The sequence below is a fragment of the Myotis yumanensis genome, unplaced genomic scaffold (genome assembly GCF_028538775.1).
Source record: "Myotis yumanensis isolate MYYU_CA2020_CCGP unplaced genomic scaffold, mMyoYum1.0.hap1 SCAF_10, whole genome shotgun sequence".
Taxonomy (NCBI): domain Eukaryota; kingdom Metazoa; phylum Chordata; class Mammalia; order Chiroptera; family Vespertilionidae; genus Myotis; species Myotis yumanensis.
Window position 1 is genome coordinate 15,335,058 of NW_027223761.1, and position 21,737 is coordinate 15,356,794.

Genomic DNA, 21,737 nt, shown 5'->3' on the forward strand with positions numbered 1-21,737 from the left:
CTAAATCTGCCCGGGGGAGTCAGGAAGGCTCCTGTGGAAGGAGGCCTTAGAGCCAAGCTCTGAAGGACAAGGTGGGTTTTAATGTTCACGTTCATGGGGTCCTCCCCAGAGCCTGGCTTGTCTGGGAGACTCCCAGCCCCCGAGCTGGGCTGGAGTGCAGAGGATGAGCGCTGAGTGTGGAAAAGGGCGAGGAGATAAGTCGGAGGGCACCCTGGCAGGAGGCTGTGCCCCTCACACGGTCATGGGGAGACTGGAGGCAGGAGGGACTCCCCACCATGGTCCTGCTGTCTGGATTGCTGGGTTCACTGGGATTTGGGGTTCGGGGCCTGAGGCCACTTTGACATCCTGGGTTGGGTAAGGATGGCGGTGGCTCCCCTGTATCCCCCTGGCCTGGGCTACAGGGACAGCTGGGCAGGGTTCTCTCCCCCACCTGCTCTCAGTCCCCGCATTAACCGCCCCCTTCTTCTTCTTCCAGATCCTGGGCGGAGTGATCCTGGGCTTCGGGGTGTGGATCCTGGCCGACAGGAGCAGTTTCATCTCTGTCCTGCGTAAGGAGCCCTCACTGCCCCTGCCCAGCCGGCCCTGGAGGGGAGGGCCAGGCACAGGCAGGGCTGGCCCACAAGGACCTCAGCTCCAGAGCTGCTGGTCACTTTCCCAGCTGACCTCTGGCCCTGCCCAGTCCTGCCGCTGACTGGCTGCTGCGGGGGTTCCGGAAGGAATTTTCTTTCCCTCCCCAGACAAAGCGGCTGTTGTCTGGAGAACACTGGGGGGTGGGAGGCTTGTTCTCCCATCCTGGGCCCTTCCCTCAGCCCTGACCTTGAGAAAGCCTTTTACATTCTCCACTGGCCTGTTCAGCCAAGTGTGGGCAGCAGTCCCTCCCCTTCCCAGCTCAGAGAGACGTAGGAAAGCCAGGAATGGCAGGTCGTCGGGTGTTGATGAGGTGCCTGCTGCATGCCTGGCACTGCCCTAGGTGGGCCGGGCACGTGCACTGAGGAGGAAGGTACCAGATACAACTTCTATTCTTCGTGCTCACAGGCCTAAGCATGTTGCATAGATCAATTGTCTTAATCCCACAACAGCTCTGCGAGGTAGGAACTGTGCTATCCCTGCCTCACAAATGAGGTCCAAAGGACTCATGTCCCTTGCTCAAGTTCACGCAGCTTATGAGTGATAGGTGTGGGGCTTGAGCTCTGAGAGCTCTGGTCCTAAATGCTGCACATGATGAGAGAGCCACAACACGGAAGCCCCCTCTCTCACTATTTAGAAGCAGGAAGAAAGACGCCCAAAATAAGAGCCATTCCCAGTCTACTCGCAGTCTCCTCCAGGAAGCCCACCAGGCTTGCTGCACTGACCTCTCATAGATGCCTGTGGTGAGAGGGAAGCCGAGCACATGGCCCCAAGTAGCACAGTGATGCCACTCCCATCAGTGAGTGTGTCGTCCTTGGCTCACTTCCCCTCCCAGCAGCTGTGGAGGTAGCAGGTTTGGACTCAGGCCCACGACAGCTGCTTGATTTGAATAAAACAGAACCAGGCTGGGATGGGTGATGGAGGGGCACACCTGTCACTGTGGCCCCAGGGGGTTGGGCCTTCTCCCCTCAGATGGTGAGGGGAGCAAGGATGATCCACCCTACAGCCACATCAGATTCGACCTGGGGCTGTCAGTCTTTCCTCCTACTGGGGACGGGGGCAGCAGATTGTTCCCCTTTTCTGGGGCTAGGGTCCGGGTTTCCTGTCTCAGCCGGGTGCTCACACTCCCATGCCCTCCCAAGAGGGGACCCATCCTCCTTGGCCTTGACTAAGCCCAGACTCACTACTTCCGGGGCCATAACCCACACCCAGTGGGCACTGTGCCACAGGGCAAAGTCTTGAGGCCCAGCCTGCCCATTTCTGCCCTCTGCACCCCACCCCAGGGCTCCAGGGACTACTCGCTACTCCCCCTGCCTCCTCCTGCCTCCTCCTGCTTCCTCCCTGCCTGAGTCTGAGAATCTCAAGCTGGCCAGACTTTAGAGCCGTGGTTCTCAACCTTCTGGCCCTTTAAATACAGTTCCTCATGTTGTGACCCAACCATAAAATTATTTTCATTGCTACTTCATAACTGTAATGTTGCTACTGTTATGAATCGTAATGTAAATATCTGATATGCAGGATGGTCTTAAGCGACCCCTGTGAAAGGGTCGTTCGACCGCCAGAGGGGTCGCGACCCACAGGTTGAGAACCGCTGCTTTAGAGGCTCCTGGATGCACACTGTGTGTTTTACCAATACCAGGCCTGGGACCCACCCCAAGAGTGTGGCCTGGAGCACCGTGGTTTTTACAAAGCTCCCCAGGTGGTTCCCCAGGCAGCCAGGGTTCAGAAACACCATCTGATATGTTAGCCCAGTCACTCTACCCTTGGGTAGACTGAAGCTTGGCAAGGGGAAAACGACTTGCTCATGTAAGGATGGGAGCCGGGAACCCAGGGCTCCTGACCTACTATGTGCAGGCTGCGTGACACAGCGCTTCTCTTACCTCATCGAATCCTCCCTGCATTACTATCCACGTTTTACAGTGGAGGAAACTGAAGCATGGGGAGGGAAGTAACTTATCTGAGGGCACACGGCCAGAGGGTGGAGAGCCGGATGTGAGCCAGGTGGCATGGCTCCTGAGCCCCCACTTCCTGATCCCCTGTGGTTCTTCGGACACCACGGGCTCACACAGTGAGCGGAAGCAAGCACAGGGGTAAGAGCGCAGGTCCTCAGGTTCTGGATACAGGCTCCTCTGGTTCCAATCCCAGCTCTGCTGCCTGTGAGCTCTGTGATCCTGGGTACATTACTTCACCTCTCTGAGCCTCCTTGTCTGTAAAATAGAAGTAATAGAATGTACTTCGTAAGGTGATTGTGAGAAATCAAAAGAGTTAATATTCAAAGAGAGTTTAGAAAACGCCTACGTGATTGTTAAAGATTAATATTTATAACAATTGTAACATTAGTTATAATAATTATAATTGTTAAAGAATAACATTAATAATACCCTCTAATCCTTATAACGTCTTTAGGAAGTAGGACTTTGTTCCTTTTTACAGAGAAAGGAATAGAGGCCAGGGAAAGGGGTCCAGCACAAGACCGCCCGGAGTCTGCCTTTTCGATGCGCTTCCATAAGGACCCTACTCAATCAGGGAAGTGCCGGCCAAGTGCCCAGAGGCTGTGGGCAGCAGCGCTGGGATTAGAGCTCCCTCCTCGTGGTGCCCAGTCCCTTTGGGTTTGGCCACTTCCCTCTCCCTCGCTGGTACCTGCCTGGCACAGTAAGATCAAGGTGTTTCTGCCATACACAGCGGATGGGTCACCCTGGAATAGTCACAGGTCCCTTCCTCAGTCAGTTGCTCAGATAGGGGCCGGCCTGAGACCTGGGTGAGGACAGGGACTGGTATCTGAGAAACCAAGATCCCGAGGCTCAGCTGCCTCCCACGGGCAGGGCCGGAGTTGGGGTCTCAGCCCTGGGCCTGGCCTGCTGGCCACCTCGACCGCCTCTCAGCCTCTCTGGGCCTCGGGCCCTTAGGGACCAATCAGGATGTGAGCCTGCCCTCGTGGGGCTGTGGTGGAAGGGAAGCAGGATGATGGATAAAGGGCCTTGCTGGGCCGCCACACACCAGGCAGTGCCAGGTCCTTTGTTCTAGGAGTTGTCATCGCTGGGAGGGCCTGTCGGAACCCAAGCCCAGGAAGTTCAGGAAAAGTGGAATCTGTGGGCTCCTGCTGCCCATGGAGATTGCCCAGAGCCAGGGCGACGAGGGCCTGGAACCAGAGGAAGTCCCACCCTCACCCAGCAGGGCTCTGCCCGGATTCCGGGGGCCTGTGAGGAGCCAGACAGAGGCAGCCCTGCCCTGGCACCCTGAGCGTGGGGTGGGCGGGCCAGGCTCGTCCTGAGTTCCAGGACATTCTGTCTGCCACCAGGAAGTGGAGCTGGACCAGGCCCTCCCCCGACCCACACTCCAGCTGTGTGGTTATTCCTTAAGGTTGCTAACCCCTCACGGGGGTAGGCTGTGTTCTCCTTGGGCCGCCCCGACTGTGCCCCAGTACTATGGAGGCACATCGCACATGTGGACTCCGGGCGGTCTTGTGCTGCACCCAGGAATCCGTATCCCTAGGAAGTTCCTCCGATGGCTAGTGTGGTCTCCAGCCTCTGCTCCCAGCTGCCTCCTGGGAGTGAGCCCTCAGCCCCTGCCTGTAGGGGCACATTCACCCTGGCCTCCTGGTGTGCCCCAGCCTCAGGCTAGAGGGTACCCCATGCCTACAGGCCAGAGGTGGACATGCGCTCTGCCCTGTGTGATCTGTTGGGCTTCTTGGGAAATGCCTGCACAGAACTGCCCATCTCCACCCACAGGGGCAGGCTCTGTCTGCCCATGGCCCTGTGGAGGGACTCTTGCCATCGCCTGTCATACTCCTCTCTCACTCACGCTGGTCCGTTCTTTCTCCCCTTCTTCCCATTCTTCAAATACATCAAGCTTACTCCTTCCTCAGGCCTTTGCACCTGCTGTTCCCACTGCCTGGAATGCTTTTCCCTTCCCTTGAGGTCTTCACTTGACTGACTTCTCCTTTCTCATCTCAGCTCAAACGTCACCTGCTCAGACCAGCCTTCCCCACACCGCAACCCACTCCCTGCTCCGTAGTTCTCACGTTGGCCGGCTTAGCACCTCCTTTATGCAGCCAGAAGATTGTATTGTTTTCTTGTTGTCCCCACTCCCCGCCCCACATAATGTCAGCTCCTGGGTGTGGGAACCTCTGCCTCCTGACTCTGCATCCCCAGCAGCCAGCACAGTGTCTGGCAGGCGGTGAGCACCTGGTAAACATGTGTTGGCTGAAGGAATGAGCAAGCGCCACACCCATGCCAGGACATGTGCCCCGTGCATTGGTGGAAAGAGCGGCCTTGGAGGTCTGCACATTTCCAGATCCCAGCTCTGGTCTGTGCTGGTGCAGCGCTCTGAGCCTCTGGTTCCTCGCTCTGAGCCTCCGTTTCCTCGGCTGGAAGCGGCTGTGCTGAGTTATGTCACAGTTGGAGGTGGCCTGCGTGAAGACCCCGAGGCACAGGGAGTGGGCAAGAGAGGCAGGTGTTTAGTACTATATATGGGCGAGGAGGAAGGCAGACAGTGGTGTCTGTGGCCCCAGCAGGACCTGCCAGTCTGTGGTTCGTTAATTCAGCAGCTACTCACTCATCCTTTTGCTGTGCCAGACATGGCTCGGGATCTGGGGGTTCAGCAGGAGCAAGCCTGAGTCCCTGCCCTCCTGGAGCTCTCATTCTTGTGGGGCTGCAGACAGGAGCAAGCGAGATTAGTAAATGGTCATCTTCTCACTCCTGGTCAGTGCTGAGGAGATCAAGTAAAGCAGGGATGGGGGTTAGGATAGATTGGGGGAGGCACATCCAGGCAGCTTCCAAAGGGGGCGAGGAGCAGGTTCCTTGCTGGGGGGCTGACCCAGAACCCCGACTCCAAGGAAGGTCCTGGACCTTCGGGCCCTGCCCCTGATTCTGTACTTCATGAGGGCGAGACAGCCGGGCCTGATGGAACACCGTACTTTCCATCCCCCAGAGGCCAACTCCACCTCGCTCAACATGGGCGCCTACATCTTCATCGGCGTGGGGGCCGTCACCATGCTCATGGGCTTCCTGGGCTGCATCGGCGCCGTGAACGAAGTCCGCTGCCTGCTGGGGCTGGTGAGTAGCCCCCCTCTGCCTGCCCTGCCCTGAGCCCTGCGTCGCCCAGGCTGGGTGGGGAGCACCTGAGGGGGGACCTGGTGAGGGCTTCTAGCTAACCTGCCTGCTCTGTGTCCCCAGTATTTCGTCTTCCTCCTCCTGATCCTCATCGCCCAGGTGGCTGCTGGCGTCCTCTTCTATTTCAACATGGACAAGGTACGCACCCCTCCCTCCCGTGCCTAGCCGGCATTGGACGGCCGCGTGGGGGATCCGCCCGGGGGTGGGGGGAGACTAGAAGCCTCAGCTGTCCCAGACGAGCCCCGTGGGTACAGGCAGCCTCCCCCGTGGTCACACCTCGGACCCTTGGCCTGGAAGGCGGGGTCTGTGGGCAGTCACTCCTCGACCAGGATCCCACTCCACCCCGTTCCAGGCCTGTAGCCACTGTGCACAAGCCGCTCGCCTCTCTCTGCCCGGTTCACCCTCTGCAAACTGGGGACAATAATGAAATCTAACTCTTTGGGTGGTTGGGAGGGTTCCGTGAGATTATGTTAGTGCTTGGCATGGTAAGGACTCAGTAAACGTTTTCATTAATGTGAAGGCTCCTTAGCAACCGTTAAATCCATGCCCCTCACCCACAGATGAGGCCCAGGGAGGAGGCTGTCAATAAAAACCCCAGTCCTGCGCCAGAGGGAAGGTGCGCAGCTTCGCAGACGAGTACGTTAGACTTACTTTGCTTCAGATCTAAGGACACTGGTGCCCATAGCCAGCAGTCAAGCGTGGAAGCTCAGGGACCGCGGTTCTGGCTGTCTCTTCAGCATCCTCATTGTGATGGCTTTCCCACAGCATGCCACTCACCCTGTGGTCCCACGGTGGCTGCCACAGACCCGTCTTGTGCTGCTGTGGCCAGATCAAGAGGAAGAAGAGCAAGGCCCCTAAAAACGTGCCCCAGATTGTGTTACAAAGGCACCCCCGGCGTTCAGGGTGGCTGAGAACGTATCTGGCTTCCCGACTCTAAAGACAGGGACACAAGGAGCCGGGAATGGCTGCTGGGTGAGCCAGTCAATTGTGATAATCACAGTTACTTAGGGAAGACCTACTATGTGCACATGGTCTCTCCTCACAGCAGCTCTGTACAGTAAGTGTTAGGTTGTCAGACAGGAAAGCAGATGCTCAGAGAGATTAATAGCGGTAGCCACGTCAGCAATAGTAACAGTGGCCTCCACCATCCCTACATCGGGTCAGCACAACCCATATGCGGGGGCAGTGTTGGCCACTTTACGTTCATTCTTCCACTGATCCCCACCGCGCTCCCCCAAGTGTGAGAACCCTGTCCTACAGGTGAGGGCGTGAGGGCAGCCAGCAGGTCAATGGCCAGAGCAGGGAGCGCTCAGGCTCCCGGACTCCAGGAGGAGTTCACCGGGCCTTCCTCCAGTGCTACAGGTCTGGTCCTCTGAGCAGGTGCAGAGCCGGCAGCCATGTGGGCTCCTGCATTTTACCATTTGAAAGTCAGGTTACCTCCCATCCCTCTTAGAAGGAAGCTGAGACACCGTCAATAGCTAACACTCAGAAAACACCTGGAACTGAACGTTGTGCACTTACTGCATTTAATATTTGATCCTCACGGAAATCCTATGAGGTCATGGATATGAAAACCCTCATGTGCACATATGGAAGCTGAGGCACAGAGAGGTTAAGCAACTTGGCCAAAGGTCACACAGCTAGTACATGGCAGAGCTGAGATCCAAACCCCTGCAACCTGGCTTCTGGGTTCACGCGGGTGAAATTTTTCACTGTGGTGGTTCCTACCGAAACCTGCTTTCCTTATTTACCATCCACACCCAGCCTGTTTGCCAGGAGGACTGGCCCTGAATTCCTACAGAAAAACCAAATTGGAGAGATCAGAAGGCACACTGAGAGGGAGGAAGACCATTGTGCCTGAAGCCATGGGATGAGATGCTCCTGTAACGGAGGGCTAACTTGGCCACTGAGCTTCCTGGCGGTCAAGGGAAAAGGGGAAGCAGTTTCAGCAGATGACAGGAAGCTTGCTTGGCCACCGCACAGGAGGCAAATGCTTAGGGCAGGGAATGCCCTTTTCCAGAGACAGGGTTTGGGGATCAGTCCCTGGGGCTTTTCTGGGACCCAGTCAGTTGCACATTATCATCAGGGTAGATCAGAACTGGGCTCCAATGAGGTGGTTCCTGTGACTCAGAAGCTCATCAGCTCTGTAGGGTGCTGGGCAGTCCACCTTCTCACCCCTGTGTGTTTCCCCATCTCACAGTAATAAAGGTGGTGCCCATCTATGGGCACCAACCACACGCCAGGAGCTGACTTCATAACTCGACACACGTTTCAGTTTTGAAAGCATTTTCCACTTCAGGAAACCGAGGCCCAGAAAAGCAAAGTGACTTTTGGTCACGGTCACCCACAGGTTGGAGGTGTCAGGGTGGATATTTTCCTCCGCTTCCTCTGACTCAGGCCCATGCCTCCCCGGATACCACGCCGCCTGCCCACAGGATGGTACAGTCTCTGCTTGGCTCACCACCAGGAGCTACACCTCCGAGGTGTCCCCGGCTCCAGAGCAGGGCTTGGGGGGAGGATCACTTCTCCTGACTCCAGGCTAGACTCTGTCCCCTTCTTTGCCTGCTTCACCACCCCCAGGCTCGACACTCCCCTCCCCTGGTCCCAGCCCCCTCCCCTTGGCCCACCTCCTCTCTGGAAGGCAAGGGAAATTTTCTGGCTTTTCTGGGGAAGTTCTGGCGCCACCCTATCGCCCAAGTTGGAATGAATGATTTATTTTTTCTTTCCCGGCACATTGTAAATCCCAGCTAAAGACTAAACATGCCCTTGATGGTGTTTATTCCTGCAGATGAGGCCCAGCTGGGGAGTGGGGGCGCTGGGAGCCTGAAGGGAAGGCCTGTTCCAAGGCGGGGGGGGGGGGGGCCTTCTCCCCTCTCGCCAGGCCCCCTGGGCAGGTGGGAGGGAAGGAACCCCCTGGGCTGCCATCTGTGTTTCCTGCCCCTCGCTTCCAGCGGCCACTGTTTCCAGGGCAGAGCCGAGGGCAGCCAGGTCCTTGGACAAGGCATGTGGGCTCTCCAGCCTTGGGTTCCTCGATTATAAATCAGGAATAAACCTGCCTGCCCCCCCACCCCCACCCAGGCGCACCGACTACAACACATTTATAACATACAGCGTGGTGGCCCAGCCTGGCTCCAGAGTAAACCACCCATGTTGGAACCTCTGTGCTGAGACCCTCAGCACATCACTTAGCCTCTCTGGGCCTCAGTTGCCTTGTGTGTCAAATGGCAATAAGCAATTGTCTGCAATTCTGAAACCCCAAACCACTTTGAAACAGCTCTCCCCCCCAAACACACACACACACACACACACACACACACACACACACACACACAAAACATTTGCAGCTTATTTGGTGGGAAAATGGACCCGAACGGAAGTGGGGCTCTTTGTGGCCTTTGTGTCCCCCATTCAGGTGTCCCCGGGAAATGTGAATGGGGGAGACTTTGGGCTGTGACACAGCCTCATCCCTGTGTGAAACTTGGGGGATCTCAGCGCCAGAGCACGTGGGCCCCAAGAGCCACCTTATAGGCCGTGGCAAGGGGGAAGGGCTCAGGGTAGTACTGGCCCCGAGCAGATGTTCGCTGGCATCATTGCAAGTGTGATTGCTGTTGTCACCATTATTAACTTCATTGGTGCCTAGTAAGGGCTGAACAAATGGCAGCTGTTCCTGTTGTTGGTGTCAATATTGATATTAGCAAGGACTGTGGGACCAGGAAGTGTGAGGTTGAGATTCCCCTGGCTGCTTCCTCGCCTGACTGTTGATCCAGCCTCCATTTAGTGGGCAAAGGGCAGGTCTGGGATTCAGGGACCTGTGCTGGAGGGTGGGCTCTGCCACTGAGTGCTGTGTGTGTTCAGACAGCTTACCCGGTCTCTCTGAGCCTCAGGCGACCTGACAGTGTGGGGTTCTGACGTGTTCCCTGCAGGCAGTGGAGGGTGGGAGGAGGTCAGGAAGAAGGAAGTGGGTTGATACCGCTTCCTGTGACGTGCCGGACACTGGGCTGGCTGCACTCACGTAGTGCACACTTCTCACCTGCCCAGCAGCCTGCACAGATGAAGTTGCTGAGATTCCGAGGGGTTATATCAAGGGCTCAGGAGAAGGCCTGGGGGATGAGAGCTTGACAGGGAAGGGGCTCACATGGTCTGGGTGGGAGCTAGGGGTTGGGGGGTCAGGACACTGTCTGAGCCGACTGCCCTGTGGTCCTCAGAGAGTGTGGTCGGGAGAGCTGTGATCCTTCCTTCTCTCTCCCCAAGAGGCCCACATAGGCACTGGGCACACGTCCTAAGTTACAGGTAGGAAAGCAGGTTCCTCGGGGAACCATGCAAGTCTGCGAGAGGCCCCGCTCGCTGAGATGAAACTCCCTGGGGCACTGGTTTGCAGGCAGCTGGAACAGCACAGGGAGGGGGCGCCCTTTCTCTTCGCTTTAGGGAAGGAAGTGTCCAGGTTTTCCCTCTGGGAAGGGATCCCAGGGAAAGTGGGACAAAGACTTGTAGCACCTGCGGGTGCCCGGCTGCATGGGTGGCTCCGGCGCAGGGCCTGCCCTCAGGACCTCCCGAGGTGACCGGGGACATGGCGTGGCCTCCCGCTGAACTCGGGGTCTCTGGCTGTTTGGATTGCAGTGGAATTTCAGGGAGACTCCGGTGGTCATTAAGAGTGAACATGCCATCCCTCCACATTAGCCCTTGCAAAGGGCACCCGTTTCCTCTCAGGACACCGGGGTGAAGCCTGGAAGCATTCAGCTACATGGCCCATGGAACCCAGGGAGAAGACAGGAGAATGTAGCGGTTACATTGTGTCTGGGGCACCCATTCTAAGGGGGAGGGGTGGGGAACCTTTTTTCTGCCAAGGGTCCTTAATATAATTCACTTAATATAAATTTACTAGAGGCTCAGTGCACAAAATTCATGCACGTGTAGGGTCCCTAGGCCTGGCCGGTGATCAGGGCCAATCGGAGCCTTTGGCTGCCCATTGGAGCCTTCCTTCATTCCGTGCCGCCCCCTGGTGGTCAGCACACATCATAGCAAGTGATCGAACTCCTGGTCTCCTGGTTGAACTCCCGAGGGGACACTTTGCATATTAGCCTTTTATATATATAGATGTTGCTATGAAAAAAGCTCTTAGATTTATTGAATTTTGAGTTCCACCTGCGGTTGCCATAGCAGGGCAAGGCCAAATGACTTCGTGGGTCTTATATGGCCCGTGGGCAGGATATCCCCCGCCTCTGAGTTAGTATAAAGAGTGTGGGGAGAGGTCTGGACACCATCTCAAAAGGGTGACCAAAGGAACCTAGAAACTTCCCCTGGAAAGAAGAGGGTAAAGGGAGACATGGCCTGGTCTCCAATATCTGAAACATCATTGTCCTGGGAGAGAGCGATCTGATCTGTTCCCCATTGGGCAGGAAAAGGGAGGACGAGAACTAACACGAATGGTGGAAATCATTTGGGCTCAACTTAAAATGAATTGCTTCTATCAAGAGGCCCTCGACCCTGTAATGTGCTGTTTTCTGAGGTATTGAGTTCTCCATTAAAGGGAGCATTTAAGTAGAACCTGGAAAAGTATGAGAGGGGTTCTTACATGTAGATGATACGCTGGACTCAAAGTTCCCTTCTAATTTAGCCTCTCTGTGCAAAGTCACACCACAGGGTGAAATAAAGGCACAGCATTGGTGGGGAAAGGCAGCAGGGGGGTGTCCATCTGGGGGTCGGTGGAGACAGTGAGTGGCTTGTTGTGGTTCAGGTCTCGGGGTTCTGGAGCGGCTCACATCAGGTTACAGTCATACCTTTGCTGCCTGCAGCTGTGTGGCCGTGGGAAGTTGTTCTGACCCTGGGGGCCTCCGTCCGCTCTCCTGGAAATGGGAGGATGGTGTTGGGAAGGACCGGAGCTGGCTTCTTAGGCACGTGACCCGAGCAGTCACGCGGGGTCCCACACTTAGAAGGGTCCTGTGCTCGGCCTGCTGCTGCTGCTTTGAAATTCTTAGTCCTTTTTGAGCGAGGGCCCTGCATTTCCATCTTGCACTGGCTATAAAGATGCGGTTCTTCCTGGGCAGGACTCGATCGCTGGGGGCAATGACCCACTGAGAGTAGCCGGCTGGCCGCAGGCTCAGCTGGGCCCAGGCATCCCGAGGCTGCCAGCAGGTCTCTCCCTCTCCCTCCTCTACTTTCTTCTCAGGCAGGCTGTCCACAGTGGAGCCCAAGGTGGCGGCCCTCTTCCCACCAGATTAGTAGAAAGAGAGAGCCTGTGTGTGTGACTGTGGGACACGAACTCATCCCCGAAGCACCCGCTGTTCCAACTGTGTGGAAGGCATTGAAGTGGCAGCCTGGGTCTTTGGATGTGGGGTGGGGGGAGGCCTGCCAGGCACATGGATGGATTGAGGGGTGCTGACCCTTAAGGAAAGGAGCTGTTATTTCAAGAAGAAGGGAGAATGGGTGCAGGGCAGTCAGGAACCACAGAGGCAGCCTGCAGAGGTGAAGGAGATGGTGAGCATCCTCTCTATCTCCCTGCTCCTCCTGGTCTCAGGAGCAGCCTGGTTGCCAGGGTGACCTCCCTGGGCTCCCAACACAGCCTCGGGATTGGGATCCCAAGGCATCAGCTGCCAGCTGAACCAGCCCCTGCAGCCGTGGTCCCTGGGGCTCAGCTGTGGCCTTCAGTCACATTCTGGGCTGGAGGATGATATGGTGTTTCCATGGAAACCACCCAGTGTCAGTGGAAAGCACGCGGTTTCCATCACCTTCTCATTTCGGGAGGGCCTGAAACAGGGAAGTCCAGGCTGCTGCGGCAACCACACTGGGGTATAAATGGAGCCTGGGTCCGTGGGGGAAGGCCGTGAGAGGATGTGGGGGAAGGCCGTGAGAGGATGTTCCCCAAGCAAATGCCTCGGGGGAACCCCCTTCTTTCCACGCCTCAGTGATCATCCGTTCACGGGGGCAGAGGTGGGGAGCAGAGATGGTGGGGCAGAAAGATACAAGATCTGCAGGTGGACAGCCCCAGCTATGTGGCAGGGGCCCACCACTGGGCTTCTCTGGACCCTTCTTAAAGGTGCTATGACCCACTTCAAGGTGTAGCCATATGGTTAAAGTGCCAGTAGAGCTGAATGGGTAAAAGCTTGGGTTTTCGAATCAGGCCTGAGTTCAAACCTCAGCTGTTCTACTTGTTGGCTGTGTGACTTTGAGCAAGTTAACGAACCTCTCTGAGCCTCCTTTTCTACATCTCTAGACTGAGGGAACGAGGTCAGTACCCCGACCATAGGTCTGCTCTGGGGACTGAAGTGCGATGCCACGTGAAAAGTGCTTAGCACAGCACTGGTGCAAAGCAAGCATTCGGTCCATGTTAGCCACTGGGCTTGTTGTTGCGGACCAGAAAGCTTGGTAAACTGTAGAGAGCTCTGGGGAGTAAACAAGAAGCGACATGCAAATGGTTTTATCAAGGGGAAGAGGGCAGAGCGAGGTCCTCAGCTGCTTTCCCTGGGTTAGTGACGGAGGCCCAGGAGCCAGGGCCGCAGGTCCATCCGGAGGATGTGGTTTCTCTGAGCACAGCAGGCGCGGCTGCCTGTGGGGCGCTGGCGGAAGTCCCGCGCACAGGATTCGGAGCCAGGCTGTGAAAGCCCCTGCCTGGAAGCACCTGTCCCCTCTCTCTAATCCCCTTTCTCAGGAACTGAGGGCAGGTGTGCAGCTGTCCTTGGGGCCGCTGTGCCTCTCGGGCCCTTCGCCTGGGGTGACCACAACCAGCCTGTGCATGCTGAGAAGGGCCTTGGGCAAGGTCCACGGGAGAGGCCAGGGGGGGCCAGGCCAGGGCCGGCTCCGGGGCCCCTTCCCACATGGGGCCGTTCTAGTCTCTGGGGAAAGCCCTGTCCTCAGCCACCTGGGCTGGTTTCAGGTTGCTTCCCTTCGCACAGCTGACTCGTTCCTGAAAAGCTGCTGTAGTGAGGGCCTCAGTTCAGGGCCCCAGTGAGAGGCCTTTGGGGTGAATTCTTTTGATCCTGCACCCCTCACCTGCCTTATTTGTAAATCAGTGTCTCTCTGCATTTAGTGAAAAGCGGGTGCACTTTTCTCTTCTTCGTTGTGGGCCTCTGAATTCCTGAGCATGGCGGCCAGCACTGCCAGGATGTGGATCCTGTGGGGCCCAGGGCAGGTGTGAGGGTAGATAGGGTGCGTGCATGAGGACCTCGGGGTGCGTGCATGAGGACTGTGGGTGCGTGCATGAGGACTGTGGGGTGCGTGCATGAGGACTGCGGGTGCATGCATGAGGACTGTGGGGTGCATGCATGAGGACCTCGGGTGCATGCATGAGGACTGTGGGGTGCGTGCATGAGGACCTCGGGGTGCGTGCATGAGGACTGCGGGTGCATGCATGAGGACTGTGGGGTGCGTGCATGAGGACCTCGGGTGCATGCATGAGGACTGTGGGGTGCGTGCATGAGGACTGTGGGGTGCGTGCATGAGGACTGTGGGTGCGTGCATGAGGACCTCGGGTGCATGCATGAGGACTGTGGGGTACATGCATGAGGACTGTGGGGTGCATGCATGAGGACTGTGGGTGCATACATGAGGACCTTGGGGTGCATGCATGAGGACTGTGGGGTACATGCATGAGGACCTCGGGGTGCATGCATGAGGACCTCGGGGTGCGTGCAGATAGAGGTAGTTATGAGGACCTCGGGGTGCGTGCATGAGGACTGTGGGGTACATGCATGAGGACTGTGTGGTGCGTGCAGATAGCAGCGGTTCTGCACATGTTCCTTACTGTGGACACCGCACACCTACTCTGGCCAGGCTCACAGACACAACCCCTGCTCCCATGGAGCTGACGTTCTCAGTGGGGAGAGGAGAGGGGTAATAAATCCTGGAAAGAAATGATCATGTCATGACAATGCTATGGAGAAAATACAAGACAAGGAGGGCCTGGGTGGGTGTGGGGAGCAAAGGGATGCTATTCTGTAGGGTGGTCCGGGAAGGCCTGTCCCCGGGCTCGGGGATGAGGGAGGAGGAGAGGCGGTTTAAGTCCATGTGACCAGAGGTGGGCATGGGTTTCCAGAAGTCAGACCTGACCCTGGCTCTCCTCTCTGCAGGTGAAGCAGGAGATGGGCAGCATCGTGACCAAGCTCATTCGGGACTACAAGGACGGCCAGGAGGACAGCCTGCAGCAGGGCTGGGACTACGTGCAGGCTCAGGTAAGCTGGGTGGGGGTGGGGAGGTGGCCAGCGTGAGGCTCCGGGCCTGTGGGTATCTGTGTGTCTGGGTCTGGTCGTCCGTGTGCCTGTATGCACCTGACAGACCACGTTAGCAACTTTGTGTGAGTGTGCATCTGATGGGGTGGGGGCTCCTGGCCCCTTAGCCACCACCACAGCTCCTTGCTCAGGGGTCCCGGGTCTTGGAGGCTGTCCCATGGCTCACAGTCTTCCACCTGTGGCCAGAGAGCAGGGGGTCAGCTCTCGGCCCTCTCACCACAAGCCAGGCTGGCCAGTGTTGGGAGCTCTACCCTGGAGGTTAAGAAAATGGGTGCCAAGTCTGAATGGAGGCTACCCCTAGGGAGGAGCCCTTGGGAACTTCTGGGGTAAAAGGAATGTTCTAATCATTGATCCAGGCGGTTAGGCCAGCATGCATATAAAACTCACAGATGGCATTTGTGTACTTTAGTGTAGTATGTGTATTCTACCTGAATTAAAGTGGGAGAGGCAGAGACCAATGACTGGCTAACAGAATGAAGGACTACATGACAGACAGACTGGTATGCTGACTGAATGACTGATGGAATAACTGACTGATGGAATAAATGACTGAATGAATGAATGAATGGCCATTTGGCTGGGCTCCCAGCCTGCCTTGGTGGTGAGCCAATCATCACACACATCGGCTCAGTGATCAGGTCCTGGCGGCCCCCTCTCTCGTGGGCCCTTGGCCAGGGCCCCTCCTCTGGGCAGCAGCCTCCTCCTCTCCCCTGAGGACACTGGGCACAGCAATCACACAGGACCTGCTGGCACCGAGTGACAGCAGGAGCGTCTGGACACAGAGGAGGGACTTTGTCCAGGGGACGTGGGCACAGTTTTCTGAGCTGGGAAAAGGGGAGGGTGATGTGTTTGGCCCGAGTGCCTCACGGACTTCCTGATGAGGACCCCGTGAGTACAGGTAGGAGGGCCTGGGTCACCTGGAGGCTGGGTGCACACAGGAGGCTGCTGTCATCACACCATTCGTTTGACCCACAATTCCTGAGACGCTTTGCTGAGATTGGAGGGAGTCGCTGCCCCAGAATGAACAAGTGCCACCTTCCCAGGAACCTGGGGGGGAGAAGCGAGTCCCTTGGGAGCTGAGGAGCATGCCATCGGGGAAGGTGGTTGGCTGGTTGGGGGTTCCCTGCAGCTGGCAAGGCTCTGATTCTGATGTCTGTCAGACACCGCCTGAGAAGGTGGTTAAGTCAGGCTCCTGACGACTGGGATACGAACTCTGCCCCTTCCTGGCCAGACCTTCTCTGAGCCTCAGTTTCCTCATCTATAAAATGGGGCTATTGATCCATACTCATTTGCATATTTATAGTATCATTCGTGGGATGAACTCTTAAAGCCTGTGGCACTTGGGCAGCACTTAGCAGTTACGTGGTGATGGAGGAGGGCTCTGCCTGGTGCAGTACAAGGCCGAGGAAAGCCGCCTCCTTTTGTGGGGGGATCTCCGAGGTGCCAACCTTTCTGCTAGGCAGCGGTTCTCAACCTGTGGGCCGCAACCCCTTTGGGGGTCGAACGACCCTTTCACAGGGGTCGCCTAAGACCATCGGAAAACACATATATAATTACATATTGTTTTGTGATTAATCACTATACTTTAATCATGTTCAATTTGTAACAATGAAATTGGGGGTCATCACAACATGAAGAACTATATTAAAGGGTCGCGGCATTAGGAAGGTTGAGAACCACTGTGCTAGAGAGAAAGCAGACAGGCAACTGCAACATAAAAAGTACAACCTGAAGCCCCAGAACACCCGAGATGCTTGGCACGCCCCCTGCTGGCCACCGGGCTGCCTGTCAGGGACTCGTCACTGAGATGGGAAGGAAGCAGGTGTTGGGCATGGTGGCACACAGCTCACCCAGCTCGCCCATGCAACTCATTTAATCCTCCCAGGGATCCTAGCATAGTGGTTATTGCCATCCCATTCTCCAGGCGAGGAGTCGAGCCCAGAGAAAGGCAGCGGCTTGCCCGTGCACAGGGCAGGGCCAGGATTGGAAAGGAGCCCTGCCCCCACTCTGCTGTGCCTTCCTGGGGTATTTCCAGCATGGTCCAGCCCCTGGCAGTGGGACTGGCCTTTCCTGAGCAATGACTGTGCTCTCCAGACCTGTGCTGGGCGCTCCGCCTGCCTCGTCCCGTTTAGTCCGAGTAACAGGGAGTTAGAAAACGTATTCCCCCGTTTTGCAGATGAGGAAACTGAGGTCAGTACTTTGACCAAAGCTGAGCAGCCGGTAGGTGGCAGAGCTGGGACTTGAACCCCGGAGCCTGACTCCAGACCCCACGCTCTTAGCTGAATGCCATCTGCCCTCCTACTTGTCCCCCACGCCCGTGTTCTGCTTTTCAACGTGAACTTCCCTCCTGTTCTGCTTCATATTTTTGCTGGTCCTGATTTTTTTTTTCTTCCTACTGTTTAGCAGTTTATGGCGTGTGTTTCCCGAAAGCCCCCTTTAAATTCTTCGTGGCTCACAGAAGCCGAAGTGAAACCTAAACTCGGGTCCTGGAGGTGTGGCTGGGACCAGGGAGGCCTAGAAGTAGCAGATCCGAGCCTCTTTCCAGAGGCGGCCCCCCCTCTGCCAGGAGGGCAGCCTGCCTGATGGACCTGGGCATGAGCACCCTGTCCTCTCTCTGCCCAGGGCAAGTGCTGTGGCTGGGTCAGCTTCTACAACTGGACAGAAAATGCTGAGCTCATGAACCGCACCACCGTCACCTACCCCTGCTCCTGCGAGAAGAAGGGGGAGGACGACAGCCCCCTGGTGAAGAAGGGCTTCTGCACGGCTTCCAACGGCAACGGGACCCAGAGCGGCAACGGGACCCAGAGCGGCAACAGTCCCGAGCAGTGGCCCGTGTATGAGGATGTACGTAGAGGGCGGTAGGGTAGAGGGGCTGGGCTCGGGGACACCCAGGCTCGCCTGGGCTCCCGCTCCATCCTTTCCCCTTCCTTCACTTAGTTGTTCCTGCCTTTGGTCCATTTGTCTGCTTGCCATTTGTACCTTCATTACCTATTCACTAATATATCTATTCCAGATACGCACAGACCCCTCTGGGCTGGGGGTGGCCCCTAGTGGTTCTGCATGATGGGGTGAGACGCGTGACGCGGGTGACATGGCTGTGTTCTTCCCTCGCAGGGCTGCATGGAGAAGGTGCAGTCGTGGCTGCAGGAAAACCTGGGCATCATCCTAGGAGTGTGCGTGGGCGTCGCTGTCATTGAGGTCCGTGTCCCCTCCCTGCAGCCCTCCCCAGGCTCTGTCCCCGTGGATTGTCCCTGCTGTGCTGATGTCCCGGGGGAGGCCCTGCGGCAAGCCTGGCCTGAGCACTGTCCCGCCCTGGCCCTCTGCCGCCTGAATCTCAGCCTGGTCACGAGGCTATCTCTCTCTCTCTCTCTCTCTCTCTCTCTCTCTCTCTCTTTCTCTCTCTCTCTTAGTCTCTTATTGATTTCAAAGAGGAAGGGAGAGGGAGAGAGAGATAGAAACATCAGTGATGGGGAGAATCATCGATAGGCTGCCTCCTGCACGTCCCCCCCAGCCCACCCTGGGGATGGAGCCTGTAACCTGGGCATGTGCCCTGACCGGGAATTGAACCGTGATCTGGTTCATAGGTTGATGCTCAACCACTGAGCCATGCCGTCGGGCGAGGATCCTCTTACTCCCTGTGTGTGGACCTGGACAGTGGGGTGCTGCCCTGGGGCCTCTGGGGGCTGGGCAGCCCGCCTCCGCTGACTCTCGCCCTCCCCCTCAACAGCTCCTGGGGATGCTCCTGTCCATCTGCTTGTGCCGGAACGTGCACTCTGAAGACTACAGCAAGGTCCCCAAGTACTGAGGCAGCTGCTGTCCCCACCTCCCTGCCTGTCCCCCAACCTCAGGGCTCCCAGGGTGTCCCTGGCTCCCTCCTCCAGGCCCGCCCCCCACCTCACTGCCAAGGCACCTGAGCGCCCCGTGCTGCTGGAAGTGAGGGGCTGTCTGGGGCCTGGACGCCTCCCTGCCTTTCTGCCTCCAGCCTTGAGCCCGGCTGCGCTGTGGCTCCTCCGCTCGCTGCCCAACAGGGTTCTCTGAGCAACTCAACGAAAACCCTCCCTGCAGCATCTCTGCGCAGGTGGGCTGGGTTTCTACCTGCCTTGGGGGATGTATATATTATATGGGGGGAAGTGTATTAAAAATGGGGGGCGGGGTAGATAAGGCACCCTGAGCTGTCAGGGGACTACCCACTGCGTGGGTCAACTGTTTTCCACTATAAGGCTTATACCGTTGGCTTTCATATTTTCATTAAAGGTTGTGGGAAAGGGTAAGCTTTACCTGACGTTAGGGCCGGCACCCCTTCCCCAGGCCTGACCCAGCCCCACCCAGGCAGCTCAGATCCGCCTGGGCCAACTCCTGGGAGCGAGGCCTAGATGGGCCAGGCTGAAGGGGGCTGGGCCTGGCCCTGGGCTGCTTAGGGCATGAGAGGGGTTCATCCTCGGGGTGTGGCACAGAGCTGGCCCTGCCTTTGCCGGGACCTGAGCTGTTCAGGAGTGGGTGGGTGAGGCTGTGCTTTGTAGGGTGAGGAGGGCTCCGAGATCTGCAGACTGACGATTAAAGAGGATTTGTAAGAATCTGGTCTGACTTGGGGATGCTGCGTCCCGGGCCCAGGAGGGCCAGAGGGGAGAGAGGGGGTGTGAGTGGAGTGGCTGGGTCTGCAGGGAAGTGTGGTGGCACCCACTACTGTCCCCAGGGCAGGGCCCTTTCTCAGCATCTCTGGCCACCTCTTCAGCCCGGTGCCTTGGTCCATCGGCCCAGCTGCCCATGTGGCTGGAATTGGATTTGTATATTGAAACAGGTGTAGGTTGTACCTCTAGGTTCCTGTTTCTGAGACCAGGTGCCCCCAGAAGGTACAGAAAGTGGGCTGGTGAGGGAGGGGTCAGGACAAGCCTAGCCTCTATCTTAGCATCTGGTTTTGACAAAGGAAGGAAGCATTTTTGTATTAAAGAGATGTGATGGCGTGAGATGTGCAGAATTCGGGAGCTTTAACAATGCAATGTGGACCTTAAAGGAAGCTCTTACTTGTACACAGAGGGTGGGCCCGGCACTCCCCAGGCCTGGCTTCACCAGCCTGCACCGCGGCTGTAAGGCCTGTCACGGGAAGTCCCTCTCCGCTGAGATGGGGGTGGAAGTCGGGGGGGGAAAAGGTTGACATAGGAGGGCACTTGCCCCACCATCTCCTCCTCTCCAACCTCTTGGGGCCCTGGAAGAGGCGGGGGGCGGGGGAGTTGGGGTGGAGGGACTTGCCTCCCTACAGTCGGGCAGCAAGGGCAATGGATGGGAAGTATTCCAGAAGAATCCACCAGGTGGCGCTGCTGCCCCAGCCTAGGAACCCCGAGTTGTCCTGGTTACTGCAGGTTCCTCACCAGCCCCAGGCCTGTGGTCTCTCCTTCCAGTGGGGGCACTGGCGAAATGCAGATGCCAGGGCCTGGGAATTCTGACGCAGCCGTTCTGAGCCGGGGACAAGGAATCTGCATTGTTAGCAGCCCATGGAGGTGGTTACTAAATCACATTACTTTAGATTCTCAGGCCCTGATTAGATGTAGCCACAGATGTACCCCAAAGAGAGATGGAGTTGGGGGCCCAGGCCAAACAGCGTTGTCTTCAGTGAGGATGTAGGCAGCACACCTTAGTGACAGCCTAACTCTTGATCTGACACTAATTAATTTCTTGCAAGAAACTTTCTGTGGCTGAAATCAGGGCCAACTCACTTTCAGGCCTGTGGGAGGCGCCAGGCACAGCCTTGGGGGCTGAGGGAGCCTTAAGCTCCATGGTGGCTGTTCTCTGCCACAAACAGGGACCCTCCCTGGAGCTCTTACCATGCAAAGAGGGCTGAGGGCTGCAAGTGACACCATCCGGCTTATTTTATTTATCACCTGCCTCATTCCACAAAGGAAGTACATACAATCCTATATAACAAAACCCTAATACGCAAATTGACCAAACTGCAGAATGACCAGTCGCTATGATGTGCACTGACCACCAGGGGGCAGATGCTCAAAGCAGGAGCTGCCCCCTGGTGGTCAGTGCGCTCCCACAGCGGAAGAACCACTCAGCCAGAAGCCGGGCTCACAGCTGGCAAGTGCAGTGGTGGTGGTAGGACAGGTGGTAAGGAGCAAGGGGTCCTGGACTGCGAGCGCTCCAGACTGTGAGAGGGATGTCTTGTCTGCCAGCTTAGGCCCTATCCCGGGGGAAATGGGCCTAAGCCAGCAGGCAGACATCCCCCAAGGGGTCTCAGACTGTGAGAGGGCACAGGCCGGGCTGAGGGATTCCGCCCACCCCCCCCTGCACAATTTTTGTGCACCAGGCCTCTAGTAAAGTATAAAACATAACAGAGAAAATGTAAATTTATGAGGAAGTGTGGACTTGGATGAAATAAATACAGTTGAATTGCCAACCTGGTGATGGCAAATGCATGCCTTGCAGGAGTGTGCTCTCCACTCCTGTGCTCACAGCAGACATCACTAATTGATCACTGATCTCTTCTTAGCCCAGATGCTCCCAACCATTCTTATGGCTATCACTCGCTGCAGCCTCAGAATCCTTCTCAACTCAGCACTAGCAATCAATCAGGTCAGATTGCAAAACGAAAGCAGCCACCACCCTTGAGCTCTAGTTGTTTACTTGAACTATACAGGGTTGGGCAAACCCCATATATAATTTTGCCTCTGAGCTTCCCAGTGGTCAAAGCAAAAAAAGGAACTATTGTCAGTTATACAGCTCTCCTTCCCCAAGGCTTCCTCATGCCTAGCTACTAGGAAGAATGTGGCTGACTGAA

The 21,737-nt window shown here is 56.8% G+C and overlaps 1 protein-coding gene across 2 annotated transcripts in view; it reads left to right on the plus strand.

Annotated features, from left to right (window-relative positions):
• The window catches only part of CD82 (CD82 molecule), a 52,098-nt gene extending 32,177 nt beyond the window's left edge, over window positions 1–19,921 (plus strand). For both annotated transcript variants that reach the window (XM_070427839.1, XM_070427838.1), the window contains 7 exons: window positions 476–548; window positions 5,557–5,681; window positions 5,802–5,876; window positions 14,801–14,902; window positions 17,582–17,803; window positions 18,074–18,157; window positions 18,687–19,921. In XM_070427839.1, the coding sequence (XP_070283940.1) occupies window positions 476–548; window positions 5,557–5,681; window positions 5,802–5,876; window positions 14,801–14,902; window positions 17,582–17,803; window positions 18,074–18,157; window positions 18,687–18,764 (759 nt within the window). In that variant the 3' untranslated portion in view covers window positions 18,765–19,921. The remainder of the gene's footprint in view (window positions 1–475; window positions 549–5,556; window positions 5,682–5,801; window positions 5,877–14,800; window positions 14,903–17,581; window positions 17,804–18,073; window positions 18,158–18,686) is intronic.
• The last annotated feature ends 1,816 nt before the right edge of the window (window positions 19,922–21,737 follow it).